Here is an 18,712-nt window from a genome sequence, read left to right as displayed (position 1 = left end):
CATCCATCCAGCACGCACACACACACACACACACACACACACACACACACACACAATCCATATGCATATGCATCCATCAAAGGAAACCCCTGCTTAAAGCGTACCATCCATCAAGCACGCGCGCGCGCGCGCACGCACGCACACGCACACGCGCGCACACACACACACACACACACACACACACACACACACACACACTCCATATGCTCCATCGCAAACTCCCCTTCATAGCCATTATAACCACATGGGTAGGCTACAAACCATCCACACGTCCAGACTGAACTTCACACAGTCATCCTCTATATACAGCCTCTCCTCAAACACTCCCACAAAAATAACTCCTCCACAAATCCCTCACAAACAACCCCTCCACCTGCAACTCACCTTTAAACCCACGACAACACTCCATTAACCTCTCTAAAAACCCTTTCAAACGCAACCCTTCAAAAACCTTTAAGAAACCTACTCCCAAATCCCTCCATAACAAATCCTTTAAAATTTTCTCTAGTATCCCCTCTCCAAACAACCCTGCACAAAAAATTCCCACAAATAACCTCCCTCTGGCCGGAACTACGCAAGAGTAATCCCTTTACTGTGACTGGGAACGATTTTGGGACAAATTTCGCCAAAATAATTTTTACTGATCTTCCACAATTTTCGAGATATGTCATAAACATGATGTACGCTAATATCATCATCCCAATCCAAAATTAAACAATCCTAACATGTGTTCAGCAAGGACGGTGGGGATGAGAATCCAGGCAGTGTTATGTGAAGGCGTGTGGAACATAGGAAACCTACTGGTTCTCTGGGAACAGAATGTCTAGAGTATTCCCTGAAGTGAAAGCATAAAAAAATTTTCACAAACAACTCTTCAACAAGCAAATCATCACAAGCTATCAAATTGCCCTAGATTCCAATAAGCGTGACTCCTACAAATTCCCGACTCCAATAAGCGTGACTCCAACAAACTCCGGTCACACACTGTATAAACAACTCCGTCAAGTATCACCATAACATTCTAACAAACGTCCCCCAACAAGTAATCTGACATAGAAGTCACACAAAAACATAAAATATAAATTAAATATGTATAAATAAACGTCTCCACTCACCGTCTATCAAATCGTCCTGCACTCCAAGTAACGTAGTTCCTGCAAATTCTGGTCGCCCCCCCACCGTCAACCCCTCGTGTTTGTCCACGTGTAGAGGGGGTGGGGGCGGGGGCGACGACCCCTCCCCGTCGTCCCCCGCAAACGTCGCCAAGCTCTCGTTCCGTCGCCATCCGTCGCCGTCGTCCACGTAGATGAGGAGGTTGTCGCCGTGTCGCTCTGCATATACCTGGCGGAAGTGTTTATAAAATATCTTATTTCTCTTCACGGTCGGGAAAACTCTAGTATTCTATTCCAGCTAACGTCAGGCAATTCTTTTCTGCTGAGAGTGATTCACATGTTCCTGAGTTCATAGAGTCATCCTGAACGCCCTCATGATCGGGAACAATTTTACAGTGGTATTCTATTCCAGCCAGCACCTGACGATTTATTCACAAGACTGTCAGGGAAGCCCGAGAGAGTAATCCCCTTTAATCCGGTGACTTACTTTTTATTTCATTCTTACTTTTTCCAGATGATTTTATTCAATTTAGGAGATTGTTCTTTTAATGATAGCAAAATAAAGGCGATACAACGCTCGAAAGCTCTATTCAGAGCTTAATAAATCTACGAGTGTAGGAATAACATAATGAAGAAAATGTCTCAGACTGAAGGGGTTCATCCTTTCAAAGCAGTAACTTTTCTTCAGTAAGTACCAGCCAATTTTCTTAACTCTGAAGAAACCATTTGTTGGGGGGCGGTTAGAATAAGTTTCCATTAACTACTATACAGCTTAATTTTTCTCTGTAGTCCAGGTACAATCGTCTGAAAGTATCAAGAATACAATTCAAAATGTCACCGGATTCAAGAGGTTAACTTTTCGTTGCTGATGAAACTTCAGGCAGTCCAAGGGTACCTCCACACAGTTCTCAACCTTCTGACTACTAGAATCTGCCTCTGGCAAACAAAATCGTGTTTTGGTGGTCTGAGTATAATAACGGAATGCGCTATATAAAGAGACTTGGTTAACCAATATGTAAGATAAACAAGTCATGCCAATGAATTGTTTTTCGAAATAATTCTGCCTGGGCGCATTTCCGATTCTGCTTTGATATTCATTCCAGTCTGGCGTTGAAAAACATGGTAACAGTATAAATGAAGCTAATAAAAAATAAAATCTACTACTGAAGCTCAATACAGTTTATGAATATGGAACAACTTTTGGAGGGTAGTTGTATGAAAGAGAATGAAAGTACAGACAAAAAAAAAAAAAGTAATCTTAACACACACCTCAAACTCAATAAAGTTTGTGAATGTCTGCATTTCCGGTTGGTAGTTGTATTAGCGAAGATAAAAATGCACATCAACATTATTATACTTAAGATCAGTACAGTTTATGGATATGGTTACATTCCTATATTTCATTCGAATTAATTAACTATTTAATGTAGTTATGAATGGGGATGAAAGTATAAGCCAATAAACTTACTTGCATCCAAAACTAAAAAAAAAAACATGATACGAGTATTGGAAAACGAAGTAAACATAAGTACTTCCTTAAACATGTTTAACTCAAACAAAGTTAAGACAACAAGAGAAATCAGCAAGTTTACAAGTAACTTAGAGCTGTATAAAAAGTCAAAGTAATCTCATACAAATGAACCTGGCTAAAGTGCGGAAAATAAGAACAAATGAAAGTACAAACCACCAGTCTTACACATAACTATGGCTACATATGTGAATATAAAATGAATCTCTTAAGCACAACTGAATCTGCCTTAAGTGCGTTAGTAGGGTACCTGATGCCACTCCCCGTCGCTGACACTGCGGCCCTCCACGCACGATACGCGGGTGACCAGCTTGGGGCCGGAGAAGGTGGCACAGGGTACGCCGGACCGCAGCTGTGGCGGACAGAAGGATTAGAGTGGGTGGCTGGCTGGCAAAGTGGGTGGCAAAGTTGAATGCTGAGTGAAGAAGTGGTGGTGAGGCAGGGATGATAGGGTATAACAGAGGAAAACTGGATTAATGGCTAGGATACTGGAAAGGAAAACTGACAAAATTAATATATGTCCTCTAACGAGTACAAGAGAACTCAATAGGAACGTCGTCAGACTGAAGAAATAATGACTGTATCTGTGAGTTGTGGGGCCTTCGCTGGACTGGGCTTTGTCCTCGGAGGAAGCGTGGTAATCAGAATCAACTTTTTCTCATGCTGGTGAAGTACGAATGGGATATGATTATCTTAAGTGACAGCACTGCACGTGAAAGCTGAAATGTCTGTCTGTTTGTCTGTGTCTGTCTGTCTGTCTGTCTGTCTGTCTGTCTGTCTCTCTCTCTCTCTCTCTCTCTCTCTCTCTCTCTCTCTCTCTCTCTCTCTCCAAATAACAACTCTAAATGTACTTGTGGGTATAGAGTGGCAGAGGGGATAGGAGAGAAAGAAGAATGGCACCTATGAACTGCCAGACCTTAAGTGTGGGCGGCGGAGAGAATAGGTAATGGCAGAAGGACGGGGAGAAATGGAGGGGAGAGGGAAGCGGAAGGAGGGGAGAGGGCTGAGGGCGGGGGGGTACTGGGGGGTTGGAATTGGCTGAGGAAGCGGTATTAGGGGGAGTGGAGGGAGGGATGGAAAGGGAGTGAAGGGAGGGAAGGAGAGGGATGGGGAAGGGAAGGAGAGGGATATGGGAGGGTGGGAGAGGAACGGGGGAGGGAAAAAGTGAGGATGGGACAAGGGGGAAGGGTGGGAGTGAGTGAGAGAGACGAGTGGATGAAGGAGAGAAAAAAAGGAAGGAAATGAAGCGGTGATAGAGAGAAAAAGCCAGGGAGAGTTAATGACGGGAAAGAAATGAAGGTAGGAAGGGGTGACAGAGAAAGAGGAGCGAGAGAGAAGGTTGTGGGGGAATGGAAGGGAAGAAGGGGAGGGGAAGAGGAAAGAAAAAAAAAATGGAAAGAAAGGTAAGAGGAAATGGTGAGGGTCAAGAACGAGAGAGAGAGAGAGAGAGAGAGAGACGTGGTGTGAGGGAAAGCTGCTAAAGACTTGGAAACAAGAAGGGAAGAGGAAGAAGACACAGGGGCAAGAAGGGAAAAAACGTGAAAACTGAGAGGGAAGACGAAGAAGAAAGAAAATACAGTCTAAGAGAGAGGGGGGGGGAAGAGAAAGAATTGTATAAACGAAAGGAAAAGAACGAAAAAGAAATAGAAAGCTTATATATGAAAAAGAAGAGGACAGTAGGAGGAAATGGACAAGATGAAAAAGGAAAAAAAACAGCAATATCACAGAGGAGGAACTAAGGAAAATAGACTTATAAGGAGAAAGGAAAAATAACATTAAATTTTCTGCATACTAGGAAAGAGATTGGAAAAAGGAGATGAAAGTCAGAAGAAAGCGGGAAGAAATAAAAACAGCGACTTAACCATGCAAAACACACGAAAAGGAGGAGGAGGAGGAGAAGGAGGAGGAGGAGAAAGAAAAAAGTAAGGCAAGAACAGGACGAGGAGGACATGTAATAACAGCTACCCAAGAAAGAGACACGCGAATAACTGAAAGAACAAGAATGAAAATGAGCAGGGGAAAAAAATGAGAAGGGAAAGAAGACAGTGTGACAATGCGGGAAGAAAGAATAAAGAGAAAATTACGGAAAAAAGGACAAAGAAAGCGGTTCAATAGAATGGAAAAAATACATGGGGAAAAAAAAAAAAGAGATGCAGGAAACAATGTTCTTTGTGGTAGAGGGAGAAGTAAGAACAGAGAAATAAAAAAGACGAAGGAAGGGAGGGTCACTCTGCCGAAGAGAAAAAAAAGTAAAGAGAAACAAATATGAGAAATATATGAAGTTAGAAAGAAGACACGGCACATTCTGGTAAAGAGGAGAAGAGTACAGCGGATGAACGAGGGGGGAAGAGGAAGGAAGATGAATGGGTGAATGAATAAATGAATGAATGAAGGGAGGGAGGGAGGTCTCGATATGATTATGAGGTAAGAAAAAATAACTGATAAAAGAACAAGTGAATAAATAGCAAATAGATGTGGAACCATATGAGACTGCGCTAGAGCGAAGCATCTTGCGTGTAAACATTTTTTCGGAGCTACAGTGAAGCATCATATGGAGATCGCTAAACTGAAGCACCTCGTACGTGAAAATCCTTAGGGTGCTAAACTTAAGCACATACGGACCTTTGCTAGAGTGAACCGCATTGAATTAAAATTTCTTTTGCGATACTGACTGCCCAGGCTGGTCCTAGAGATGCTCCCGCAATATAAAAATAGTTTTAATAAAGGTACCCTTAACACGTTAACTAAGTAGTGAAAGTAAAGAGAAAGAAACCACAAAAAAAGAGAGGAGTAAAAAATAGGAAGAATGCAAGAAGGAGGGACAGAAGGAGAATAATCTCGGTGAGGTAAAAAGCAAAGGATGGAAAAAGATAAAGAAATCACAGATAAAAGGGGGAAAGAAAAAGGAAAGAAGGCTCAATGAGGTGATTCCTGATGTTGTTGCATTATACATCTTCAGAGAGAGAGAGAGAGAGAGAGAGAGAGAGAGAGAGAGAGAGAGAGAGAGAGAGAGAGAGAGAGAGAGAGAGAGAGAGAGAATTAAATGACAAACAAGGAAAGAATAGAATTTAACAGGAGGGAGGAATACTGAAGAAGCTAGAACAAACGAAGGAACATGAAACATGAGTCAGATAAAAAAAATAAAAATAAAAAAAAGAAATAACACGCACTTACAGACTGCAACATCTACGCCTTGCAATCGGTCTACAAGTCCGTCTACACAACCAATAGGCACATGTGGTTCTGGAATATGGCAATGCAAAATGTTGGAAAATAATCGTGCAAAAGTATTACTGAAGCACCTTTCCCCATTCTGACATACGATTTATAATGTGATCGGTCACCTGGATTCGAAACTGTTGAACAACGTGCTCAGACACGACGAGTGCCCACATATAGTGTAGTGGGGCTTTATGGCTGAATCTATGATAGTGCCCTATGCCCTTGACCTTTGACAGACTGTTCTTAAAACCGAATTATATATTGATTACCTGACCCTTTACCCATCCACTAAGTTGAGTGGAAATCTGACCAAGAGTTTTGGCTGACCATAACCTATGATCCATCATTAGAAATTCTTTTGATAATAAGTTCATCCGCGGCTAACTTTAAATCCTTCCATCCAAGACTGCTCCAAATCAAACATCAACTGAGTTTAAGGGCCAAAACATGTCCTTGCCATTTCACCTTTGCCTCTGACCGATTGTTCTCAAAAATGAAACATTTCACCGTTACCTGTCGATCACCTCATCCACCAGGTGTGGTAAAATAGGATCAAAACTGATTTGTCCTTGATCTATGACCTGTGACTTTCTGCCAAAAATCAACTACAAACTTTTATGATGGTCCTTAACCATTGTGCCAAATTTGGTGCAATTCCATCCAATTGTTTTCCATTATTTTATTAACGGGATGGCAGACAAGGACAGACAAACCGGACCTAACACATAACCCCCTCTTGCCTTCGCGCACGGGTGTAATAATGATATTATGAAAAGATGATATCATAAAGAAAAAAAATTATATACGTTTCTTGGTGGCCTGGCTGTCATTCTTTGTGTTCTTTTTATTTCTTTTTGCTTCGAGCAGAGGGGGACGGGGGGGGGGGGCATATTGGACAAAGGCTCCAACAAGTCTCATGTGCGAGGGTCTAGAAATGATGGAGCGGTGGGCGGCTACTCAGTGACTGCAAGCAGAGGAAGGAGGGACGACAAAACCAGTAACATACTTGTTCCCTCTCACTTTGGACTCACAAGCCAGTAACTTCCAGAAGGAGAAATATATAAACTTCGCTGTGATGACGTCTTTACAGCGACTTCAGCAAGGGAAAATATATAAACTTCCTCACTATGATGGCGTCTTTTATAGTGACTTCAATAAGGCAAAACATATAAACTTTTTCACCACGACCAAACCATTATGTAACTTGTTCCCTCTCACTTCGGGCTCTATGTCACTTGTTTTTTATACTACGATTTCAGCTGTTACAGGTTAAATTATGTCAGCTTCACTACGGTGGCGTCTTTATACGGACTTCAATTAGGCAAAATAATCTCCTTCTACTTCTTTTATTTTTTTTTCACACTTATTCATGATGCCCTCCCCCCCAGCTTCCAAATATTCTGACAGCAACTCCCTCCACCACAATTTTACATGATGAAGCTAAGTATTAAGAAAAAGAGCATTTCATTTCTCATCTTTCCTTTATGGTTCTGTTTATAACTTGTGTCATAATGATTAAATGACTTGCTGCACCAAGGGAGCTTTGTTTTTCGTTTTTTAATCCTATGCTTCTCGCTTGAAGCTTTCTTAAATATTTCCACTTTTTTGTTCAGTGCGTTTACCTTCGTAAATCTATACTATTGCAAAAAATAACTTGAAAAAAAATTTTGTTCACTGACCTGAAAAGCAATAAAGCACACAAAAAAGGGGGGGGGGCAAAGAAACTTATACCTTCCAATATGCTGAGGGTGACAAAACTGAAATGAAAAAGTTTGACGCTTATGTGCTGACGTTCACCCATTTTCGAATGTTCAGCAGTATCTTTACCTTTACATTCGCATTTTACCCCGTCTTCATCGATTTATTTACGAACTGCAAAAACTATGAAATGCAGCCAAAAGGGGGTTAAGTTCACCAATTATAATATACGAATGATATAACTATCACCACTGTCAATAATGCTGGAGAGGTGCGCCTTCACCGATATAGCTGGGCGTCTCCACTGCCCGGTTATACAAACGTCCCACAGTTCTTTCCCTATCCCCCCAAAAAAGGATGGTGGACTGCAGGACAACTTCAGACTGTAGTGAACTGGTTTCACGTTTCAGATGAACCTACAACTACAACAACAACAACAACTACCACTACTACTGCTGGACAAAGTTTCATGATGAAATGGCAAAAATGTAATATAGAATGTGTCATGGCACTGAAAGAGTAAAAAAATAATTATAAAGAAATCATACACAGGGAAGATGGGGATGGAGAAAACTAATTAATTAGTAGTTAAATAACTAAGTAGTACACAGTCTAAGTAAGAAATACTGATGGCAAACCGGGCTAATGTGTGGCCCGGCCTTCACATATCTAAAAACAAACATTGATGGTAAACATTAGCATAAAATACATGAGCTCAATTGTTAAATCATAGAAAAAGAAATAAAGAACTGGATTGGACAAGATAATTATCAAAGTAATGTGACCGTAAGGGAAGATATGAGGCTACAAATGATGCACATAAAATATGCAATTGCCTGGTAATAAAGAGACACTGGAGCTAGTATTGATCACACAATTACACTGTCATGTCCATTCATCATTACGGTAGGGGAAATATTTTCTTTAAAATTTTACGGAATTTATTATATAAATTGGCATTCAGTTTTCTCTACCTGAAAAATTTAATACTGGAAATAATTATGACAGTGAGGACCACGATCGTAATGACAACAATAACGGCAACAACAACAATAATAAAATAATAATAATAATAATAATAAAAATAATAATAATAATAATAACTAATTATAATAATAATACGTTTTCTATTAATATTCTTACTACCTCCACACAATGATTCATGTCAAGAAAAATTATCCTATTACAGGTGTAAATGGAGGCCATACCTAGCCGCTGCAGCTTGATAAGTCTCTCCTGAGCCGAATAAAACTGTTTTGTGGCATCAGAGTAAAAATAAACACTTTATAATACAGAACAGATTATTTATAGTTTATAGCACGAGTATGGTAACGGTCAGTTATTTACATGCACATAAAAAGACGCCTTATATTGGTGTGCTGAGAGGTGAAGCAGAAGACATAACAGTAAGTAGGCCGATAATAAATACTCACATGTAAGCTAAAAGAAGCCTTATCGTGCTGTGCTGACAAGTGAAGCAACAGACCAGAAGCCTCCGCCCCTGCAGCGCCCTCTGCCCTCACTCTCACTCTGGCCTGCACGGTGAGCCTGCTGGGGGGCGGGGTGAAAGACAGTGCCACCTTCATGTAGGACCCCTCCCCCAGTGTGGCGGGGGTGGTAGGGCTGCCACAGTGCACCCCGCCCCACCCCGCCTCACACTGACACTCAGGCTGTCGCAGGCCGCCCACACACGTTCCCCTGTACCCACATCCACCTCCATCCCCGCCCATGCCCCGACACGCCGCCTCCTGGGGCTGGCATCCTGGGGAGCTGCCGTGGCTGTGTGCCGGCTCGCCCAGGTCTGTCAACTGAGGAAGAGCAAGGGAAAACAGGTACATCAAAATACATGGGTAAGAGAGAAAAAATTAACTGAAGTTTACACGTTTTAATTATTCTCTCTCTCTCTCTCTTTGATAAAACAAGTGTGTGTGTGTGTGTGTGTGTGTGTGTGTGTGTACAATTAATCTTCATCACCTGACTGCAAGGACCTTCCCTCAGCTCTATAATACAATATGAACAAGGGCTTTTGTACCAATCTATCTATCTATAACCAGACGCTCTAATCCTATGAGGGGTGGCCGATTGTCTTCTCAGTTAGTTATTTTATGGGGAGAGGCATTAGCCCTTCGCTAACCTACTTGTTGACACGTTGGAAACACGTATGGATTGGTTATATGGACACCACCCAGCGCTGTAAATGATTTTCTGGCTTACTGGAAACTAAAAAATGACAGAGAAACGCAATCATGTGTTAATTAAATTGATTTTGTGGCAGGAGGTTTAAAAAAGGAGAAACTGATGAACTGAAGGCCCAGGATCTTGTTAATTAACCAACACAGTCCGATTATACTGTACAGTCTGTGTGCCGTCAAACACTTTTATTTGGCTTAGGTATGATCTTTTGAGATGAAGCAGATGGAATAAATCACATTACGAATAATTACATTATGTTCTAGTACTATGAATAAAGTACAGTAGTTTACAAATTCGATCTTCAACATAACTTTTTTTTTTTTTTTTTTGAGAGAGAGAGAGAGAGAGAGAGAGAGAGAGAGAGAGAGAGAGAGAGAGAGAGAGAGAGATTTCTGTGAATACTGCAGCGTAACCACCAGTAACCTGAAGATATATTCCCTGAATTACAATAATAAGAAGATGCAACTGACTTTACTATAACATTCAACAGAATGATTACCAACACCAAACCTGGCTGCAACGCGTTATGGAATATTTATATACAAGGTAAAATACATTAGCCACTCTATAACCGATCAAAATGTTTCATGAATAACAACAACAAATAAACCATGATATACTACTGAACAAAGACTGGCGTTTTATACTACCTAACGTCCGATGATTATGAATGAGACAATAGTTCACAGAGCAGCAGGTGGGCGGATGTTTAGGTATAATTACATCCGTGTCCTACGCAGATATGCCAAGGTGTTTAAAAAAAAACAAAAAAAATGAAAAATCATGAATTTAACTTGACCATGATTTCCGGCCTATTCGCGCAAGCCTAGCAAGACATGACAGTCGGTAAATTTTAACAAGAATAAAACCTCTCGTCATTTCTTCCATGTGCTTAACTGAGTATTGTTATCATTATTAGTTTTTGAGAGGGGACTCGTCAGACTTTTAAGCAAGGGATTAGTACACAATGATATTACTGCTTTAGCGAGACAAAGACTATCCCGAAAATGCAAGTACAAGTCAAGTATAAGGTCAACAGGACCCTAAAAACCCTGCGAAAATAAGAGTAATATTACAAACCTGGCCATTGAGAGTGAGATGTGAGATGCAGCCGTGTAGGGGGCGATCTGTTGGCCCCTCCCCTCCCCATCCATGGTCCTCGGGAGCAGGTGGGGAGTGAGCCAACCCCCCGACCTGCATTGGTCCCGCCCCCAGCAGCCCCTCCACTCCCCATGAGCTGCCCCACTTGGCCCTGGCCAGGCAGTGTGTGTGAGTGTGGGTCATCCCGCTGTCCCACCCACGCCCACACATGTCCACCATTAGAGCTATCCCCTGCAATACAAAGTGAATTGGTATAAGATGCATTATAATTATTATCGTCATTATCACCATTACCCCACCAACGCCCGTACATATTAAACATTTATTCCCTTAGATCGCCAGCTCTAAGTGGACCAAGGTTTGTCTGCAACCGGAAATGAATTTTGGTGATGACCTTTGTACCCCACCTTGGAGGATGTAGGTCATGGATGTACGAAACACACTTGTAGTACTCACTAACTTCTATAAGCTATGCAAAGTTTCATTTGATTCCATCGACTCACTGTGGAGCTAGAGGGCTTGAAATTCGCGGAATGGCCCACCCGAGGTACAAATTAGGTGGCGATGCCAGTGACCGAAAGTAGGTTTCAACACTAAATGTCATTTCTGTATGGAAGTACTCTAGTGCAACATTCCACCCAAGTATCATGGCCCTCGCTTCATAATCTTCGGAGCCTCAGCATTTCATGCGAGCAAGGTCATACTTTTAGCACTTTTCATATTTTCTGCATTTAATGACCTTTGACATCTGACCCGACGGATATAGGTCATGCATGCACAAGCAAACTTGTAGTAGTCATTAACTTCTATTAGCATGCAAAATTTTATTTAATTCCATCCACCTACCGTGGAGCTAAGGAATTTGAAATTCGCAGAATGACCCACCACAGGCACAACATCTAGGTGGCGCTGACAGCGACTGGAAGTGATTTTCGACACTAAATGCCATTTCTGTATATAAGTACTCCAGTGCAACATTCCATCCAAGAATCATGCCCCTGGCTTAATAATCTTTGGAACCTTTGCATTTCCGGACAGCTTAATCGTGATTTTAGTTATTTTCACTGTTTTCACATTTAATGACTTTTGACCTCTGACCTGGCCAATGTGGCACATAGGTATACAACAGAAAGCTGTAGTGCTAGTCAATGTCTAAAAGCATGCAAAGTTTCATTCAATTCCATCCAGCTGCTAGAGAACTAGGTCATCTTTGAAAACAGGTACTGGTTGCTAGGGACGCCGAGGCCAATCTTTGCAGGGCTGCCACTCGAAAACTAGAGGAAAGAAAAATGGATGGCACACTTCTGACAGGGAATGACCTCAAGATTACTCCTAAAGAGGCCAAACCTTCCACGCCCATCAGTAATGTTTCTACTGCTCAAAACGTGAAAAGTACGAAAAAAGCGGTATTTCGGCCGTTGCTAGGTAACGAGTAGCTGCCTAGCAACCAAAACCTTGCGGACACAACTAGGTCATACGCTGGTCATTATGTCCAAGTTTGATCGAAATCGGTTAATTATGAAGGGCAGAAGAGCCTGCCATAAGACAAGAAAGACCAAAAGGAAGAAACCAAGCAAGACAACGCGACTAACAATAAAGGCAGCATGAGCTGGCCAATATACAGTATACACTATGTATTATATCTACCCATCTATCTATATAATCTATAATGGAAAAAAAATCTTCGATATATTCATAAGATGTACAGGTTAACCATGTGCTCTTCGTTAGAAGGCTTATGGAAACACAGAGAACTCTCTTTACTGAAGAAACTTAGTCAGATAACAGGAGAGTAACTAAACATTAAATATACACTACAGAGTTAACACTGGTTATATAGACGGCCTATGTGACATGGATACGTAACTTCTTTCATGAGAATAAATACACCACTCTCAGCAACGAAGGGCAGCACACACACGTACCACAAGTTCATCATTCATACATGAAGATCTCAGCATTTTAAAACAGCCATACACACATCACACTTACGTCTTCTACTACTACATGGTGATTTATTACGCCGAGGCTCAGAGTAATATTATCTCTGTCTTTATTAGCAAGCGGATTACGTGGAAGTCGGTAGCTGCTTTCCTCACTTCATTAATAAGTACTTGTCCATACACTAAATGTTGAAAGTGATCTGCTATAGCGTTCAGATATAACTGAAGACAGGGTCCCATAATAACAGAGGTTTAGTGAAACATATCCTCAGGGTGTCAACAGTCTCCGTAAAAATAATATGTTTTGGCTCAAAGAATGTACCAGGTTTATTTTTAAATACTTTTTTCTTAAATGCGGTCCCATAGGAAAACATCTGATAAAGGTAAAATAAGAATATACATTCTGTTATCCCGCAGGGAGTGATCGCTTCACAAGCCCATTAGGTCAACTGATAGTTACTTAGTGTCGGAATGGCGGGAAAGCGATAATTAATTTCTCAGGAATGTCCCTTTGTACAAATATGGGGAAGAGTCTCAAACAGTTAATTACTGACACAATGGCGCAGACGCGGAATCTTACTTAAAACTCTTGATTAATCACAGATATATTGACGTTATTCTGTTTTCCCATTATACTGTAGTGAATCACCATGTGTAATACCTAATAGTAACTGAACAATATCGGACACCTACTGCCAGACACATTATGCAGCCTAAGATAATCCCCTTGTAGTGAAGGGGTTAACAGCCAATTGGGCAACAGTGCTTCAAAACAAATCTTCGGTCTATCCATGGGGTGGCGAATGACCATTACCATAAAATTTTCATCTATTCAAATTAAGAGAAACTGAAACGAGAAAGTGTGCACAAACAATCAGAGGACAGAAGCGACTGTTTCATTTAAGAGAAACTGAACCGAGAGAAAGTGCACAAACAATCAGAGGACAGAAGCGACTGTTTCATTTAACTTTTTGGATTGAGCTGAGCGTGTGCATTATTTCTGTAAAAGACTCATATTGCTGATGAGTGTTTATCGTTATTACTTTACTAAATTTGAATACAGTGAGCTTACCTAGAACAACTGCAGCGAACAAAATCTCAAACTAATGAATTTAATATTGGAGAGGACGAGATTATATTGAACTCAAAATATACTGAGGGAGAGAGGCAGGGTATAGCAACATCCCGTAATATTGGATTACTTCCACAATATCTGTTTCTGACCCTATAACTCTTATGAGAACTAGTTTATATGGGCATAACTAAAAAGCAATCAAAGCACAGGCCTTCACCAACGCCAATAAAATGTATGATTTACTACCGTAATTAATAGCCTACCAGACTAGTACTTTTAACGACTCAGATAGTTAACTGATTCAATTGACTTTGCCCTGTTACACAATATCACAGAACACATACCTTACCTCAGTCAATGTCAATAAAATCTCTGAGTTATTCCTTCATCTGGATCTGAAACCAACTCAAAATCTACTAAATTCTTCCTTCACCTAATGCTCACCTATCCACCTAACCTCACTGAAAATGGATGGTAAATTTTCTAGTTATCTTATACACGTACAAACATACACGAGCGAAAAAATAACCTCCGTCCAACTTCGTTGGTGGAGGCAATAAATGAATAAATTTTTCCGCCCACAATGAAGTCTGGCTCTGACTCGCCAGTATTGGCATCAACTGAGGTAAAATAAAATTGTTCTGTCAGCAAAAGTATCGTTGCAAAACCCTGTTTGCATTATGAAACAAAGAATGAGGAGATGTAAAATACTATATTATCAGGTCTGTTCACGTAGTCATATTTTTCCATCAGAAAAACCACTAGACTACGACAATATGGCATCAGCGTTAATTTTTGATTACTCAACTGCAGTTTTTTTTTTTTCTGTCTAGACGCCAGACAACACGTCCTGAAAGGGACAGCCTTGACAAAGAATCCTCACCCTCTCTCTCTCTGCCAAATGACCGTAGTTGCCTGGCACTAGTTTCTTAATTCAATCAGTCTCTCTCTCTCTCTCTCCACCTTTTATACATTCTTGGCTTCCTTTATCCACCCCTGACTCCCCTTACCAAACTTTATCCACTCCTGACTCCTTTTATCCAACCATCACCCATCCTGACTCCCATTATCAACCATTACTCTCTCCTGACTCTCTATCAAACAATTACTCTCTCCTGACTCTCTTTATCAAACCATTGTCCACCCTGACTCCATTTACCCACCCTGACTCCTTTACCCATCCTGAATACATTTGCCCACCATGACTCTATTTACCCACCCTGGCTGCCTTTACCCACCCTGACTCCTTTACCCACCCTGACTCCATTTACCCATCCTTTACCTACCCATAATCCTTTTGCCCACTCAAATTTTCTTTACACATTCGGACTGCTCTTACCCACCCTAACTCCCTTTACCTACTCTTTATCCACCCTTTACCCACCTTGACTCACTTTACTTCTTTTATCCCTTTTCTGTCCAACTCTCTAATGCAAGAGTTAACCGTTACTCCCAGTCTTTCATCTATGCAACAGGTCAACTCTGGAACTGGCTCCCTCTGTCTGTATTTCCCACTTACTATGATCTCCAGTCTTGAACGCAATGTGTCCAGGCATCTCGAAACGAACTGATCTTGAATCTGGCTCTCTTTTGTATTTTTTTTTCCTGGACGGAACTGTTTTGTGGGCTCAGCCTTTGGTTCCTTCTTCCTCGCATTAAAAAAAAAAAATGACTCCCTTCACCCACCCTGACTCCCATATTCAACCGCTTACCCACCCTGACTCCCTTTACCCACTCCTTAATAACCCTGACTCTCTTTATCTACCCCTTACTAACTCTGCCTCCATTTATACACGCTTTACCAAGCCTGACTCCCTTTATCCACCCTTTACCATCCTTGATTCCCTCTATCCACCCTTTACCAACCTGACTCTCTACTCACCTTGGATTCCCTTTATTTGACCATTATCCATCCTGACTCCCTTTACTCACCCTGGACTTCCTTTATCCACATTTTACCCACCTTGCCTTCTTTTATCCACCCTTTACCCGCCCAACCTTCCCCCACCCTGCCTCCCTTTGCCCACCCAGACTCCCTTTATGGCGGCGACTGGGGATGACTGCCACGGAAATGATGAAGGAACGACATAGGGCAGCCTTGACCTCACTTTAAAAAGGCAGCGAGAGAGAGAGAGAGAGAGAGAAGTGTGTGTGTGTGTGTGTGTGTGTGTGTGTGTGTGTGTGTGTGTGTGTGTGTGTGTGTGTGTGTGTGTGTGTGTGTGTGTGTGTGTGTGTGTGTGTGTGTGTGTGTGTGTGTGTTTGTGTGTGTGTGTGTGTGTGTGTGTGTGTGTGTGTGTGTGTGTGTGTGTGTGTGTGTGTGTGTGTGTGTGTGTGTGTGTGTGTGTGTGTGTGTGTGTGTGTGTGTGTGTGTGTGTGTGTGTGTGTGTGTGTGTGTGTGTAAGGGTCACGAAGATGATGATGACGATGATGACAATGAAGCGGAACGAATCATTAGCACAAAGCCTGCAAAAATTGACCTTCCAAAGCCAGCTGAGCAAAGGCAGGGTCAGCTCGTCTCAATAGGACACTTGGCACGTAATGGCTTCAGCATGACGACGAATTTTCTGATTTTACTACTGCTTGCAAAGGACGACTTCATTTAGCTTACGTTTTTTTTTTTTTTCCCAAGCTTGACGGCCAAACACAATCACCAACCCTTTACATCAAGAGGTCTCCCCAAAGCTGAAATGATCGTATGGTGTAGCAAGAATATAATTTATAATCGCAGTGAAGGGGCAGAAAGACTGAAGATGACAGGCAGATAGGAAGAATGACAGTAATACTCTTCCACAGCGGACAATTTGTGTGTTGTACATGACAGGCTGACAGTACACTTTAACCACTGATTTATACATCTAGGAAGAAAAGGGGCGAGCATGTTTCGAATATCAGAACATAGACAACGCTACGCTGTCGCAACACTCCATCTGACCAAGCACATACCCACCCACCCCACCTCCCTGCACACCTAACCAAGCGCAAAACGGCTCTCCCACCTTCCCTCTTTGTATAACAGAGACATTAAATATTAAAAATTTCAGTAGTTTATCCATGGTGATTAAGGGCCATTTCTTATTTCCCTTGCGATACCTTGCACACGTAGCACTGAAATGATAAATTTTTATACATTTTTTCATTATTTAAAACAAAACTACTTAAGACACAGAATTCTACCTATTAAAAGGCACCAGTTCAGTATAAGACACATACCTATGTGGAATTTCGTAACTCGACAGTGAATACTTTCTTAGTTCTGGCCCGGAAACGAAAATCTTTACGCCACCTATTGTTGCTCATCCCCGTGATAACAATACCCTCCTCTGACTTCGTCAGGTGGAAGTAGAGGAGAATGATATTACGGGGGGCGGGGGGGTAAAAATTAGAATAGCTAGATTTGTAGTTATTAAGACTGTGATACGACAAAAATCCAAAATATCTTGATTATCTGGCAAAGAGAAATAAGAACAACTTATTCCAGAAAAATTAGGGCCACTTGTACATCACATCTTGACATCTAATAACAACAAATCCAACATGTTAAGTTTCGTAAGGGAGGCATGGAACTCAATAGGTACACCTTGGTAAGAGGTCTAATAATGCCAATGGTTTGTGCGAGTGCTAACGTCACCGCCAAAGGTGACTGTGGAAAGTTTAACTGAGCTGTAAAGCTTTCGTTATCATCATCATAAAGAGCACCGGCCAAGGAAGCTGCTATTAGAGCAGAATTAATTTCGGCTTTATTTATGCCTTCATCTTTCTATCAAAACATTTATATCTAAATGTATCTATCCAATCTATCTATCTATATCTATTTGCCTATCAATCAATCTATCTTCTATCTATCTACATCTTTCTATCTATCTACCTTGAGAGAGAGAGAGAGAGAGAGAGAGAGAGAGAGAGAGAGAGAGAGAGAGAGAGAGAGAGAGAGAGAGAGAGAGAGAGAGAGAATGAGCGAAAGAGCGAGAATGGGATATAAAAGAGACGGACGGCGATACTTGCAGCAATAGCGAGCGATGATAAAAGGACTGAAAAAGGAAAACGAAGGAGGGCAGGTTTATGCGTTTTGGAGATTTATAATGGAAGGGGGAGGAGGTTGGGTGAGAAACGAGTGAAGGAACAAGGTGGAAGCGTATGAGGGAGGGTGGTGTGTCGTGGGAGCAGGATGAGTCGTTGCTGAGAAGGGAGAGAATTTCCGGGAGAATTTCTTTTTTTACTAATGGTATCCAACAATACAGTGGTGGCAAATAGCTAGATACTACAGAGAGACATATAGTTAAACAGAAAAACAGACAGTGATCAACTATGACAAAGAGCGACAGACGGACGAACCGAGGAAAAACAGACACATATCAGTAAAGAAAAATAAAGGTTATAGAAACGTCGATTAATATATGAGTAGGAAATAAGATACTGTGTTCCATGTAAACCCATGAAAAGCAAGATGTAACACAAAAATATCAAATATGATTAACAATTCCATGACAAGAGACTGGGAAGGACTCAAAGAGCGGATAAATAGATGAATACATACGGTAATCTTTCTTGCTATTTTTGTACATCAGGACTGGACGACTTGACAGCCTAACCAGTCGATCAAGTTGCTTAATCAGTCATTAAAACTTGTTCAAAAGTTAAACTCTGATGTCTGATACTTAATTACTAGTTCATATTATTTATTCGAGAGAGTACAGCTCAACCAGTGGATGAACATGGAAGAGATTTATCTACAACGTGCAAGCTCATCTGAAACGATTACGCACGGTAATAAAAATGATTAAAGTAGATTCACTACGCAGACAATCGGGTTATATCATCAGTAGGTTAAGGGAGCTTTACT

The 18,712-nt window shown here is 41.3% G+C and overlaps 1 protein-coding gene across 1 annotated transcript in view; it reads right to left on the bottom strand.

Moving 5' to 3' along the window:
• The window catches only part of LOC145413628 (putative neural-cadherin 2), a 276,011-nt gene that overhangs the window by 36,842 nt on the left and 220,457 nt on the right, over positions 1 to 18,712 (bottom strand). The window contains exons 19-22 of the mRNA XM_080283289.1: positions 10,834 to 11,085; positions 8,994 to 9,368; positions 2,891 to 2,992; positions 1,116 to 1,341 (exon numbers count right to left, since the gene is read on the bottom strand). Of these exons, the coding sequence (XP_080139415.1) occupies positions 1,116 to 1,341; positions 2,891 to 2,992; positions 8,994 to 9,368; positions 10,834 to 11,085 (955 nt within the window). The remainder of the gene's footprint in view (positions 1 to 1,115; positions 1,342 to 2,890; positions 2,993 to 8,993; positions 9,369 to 10,833; positions 11,086 to 18,712) is intronic.

The sequence above is a fragment of the Coenobita brevimanus genome, chromosome 97 (assembly GCF_032717465.1).
Source record: "Coenobita brevimanus isolate Jiangsu-jjx chromosome 97, ASM3271746v2, whole genome shotgun sequence".
NCBI lineage: Eukaryota > Metazoa > Arthropoda > Malacostraca > Decapoda > Coenobitidae > Coenobita > Coenobita brevimanus.
The sequence above is the reverse complement of the archived record's forward strand: the minus strand, read 5'-3'. Positions and strand labels throughout refer to the sequence as shown.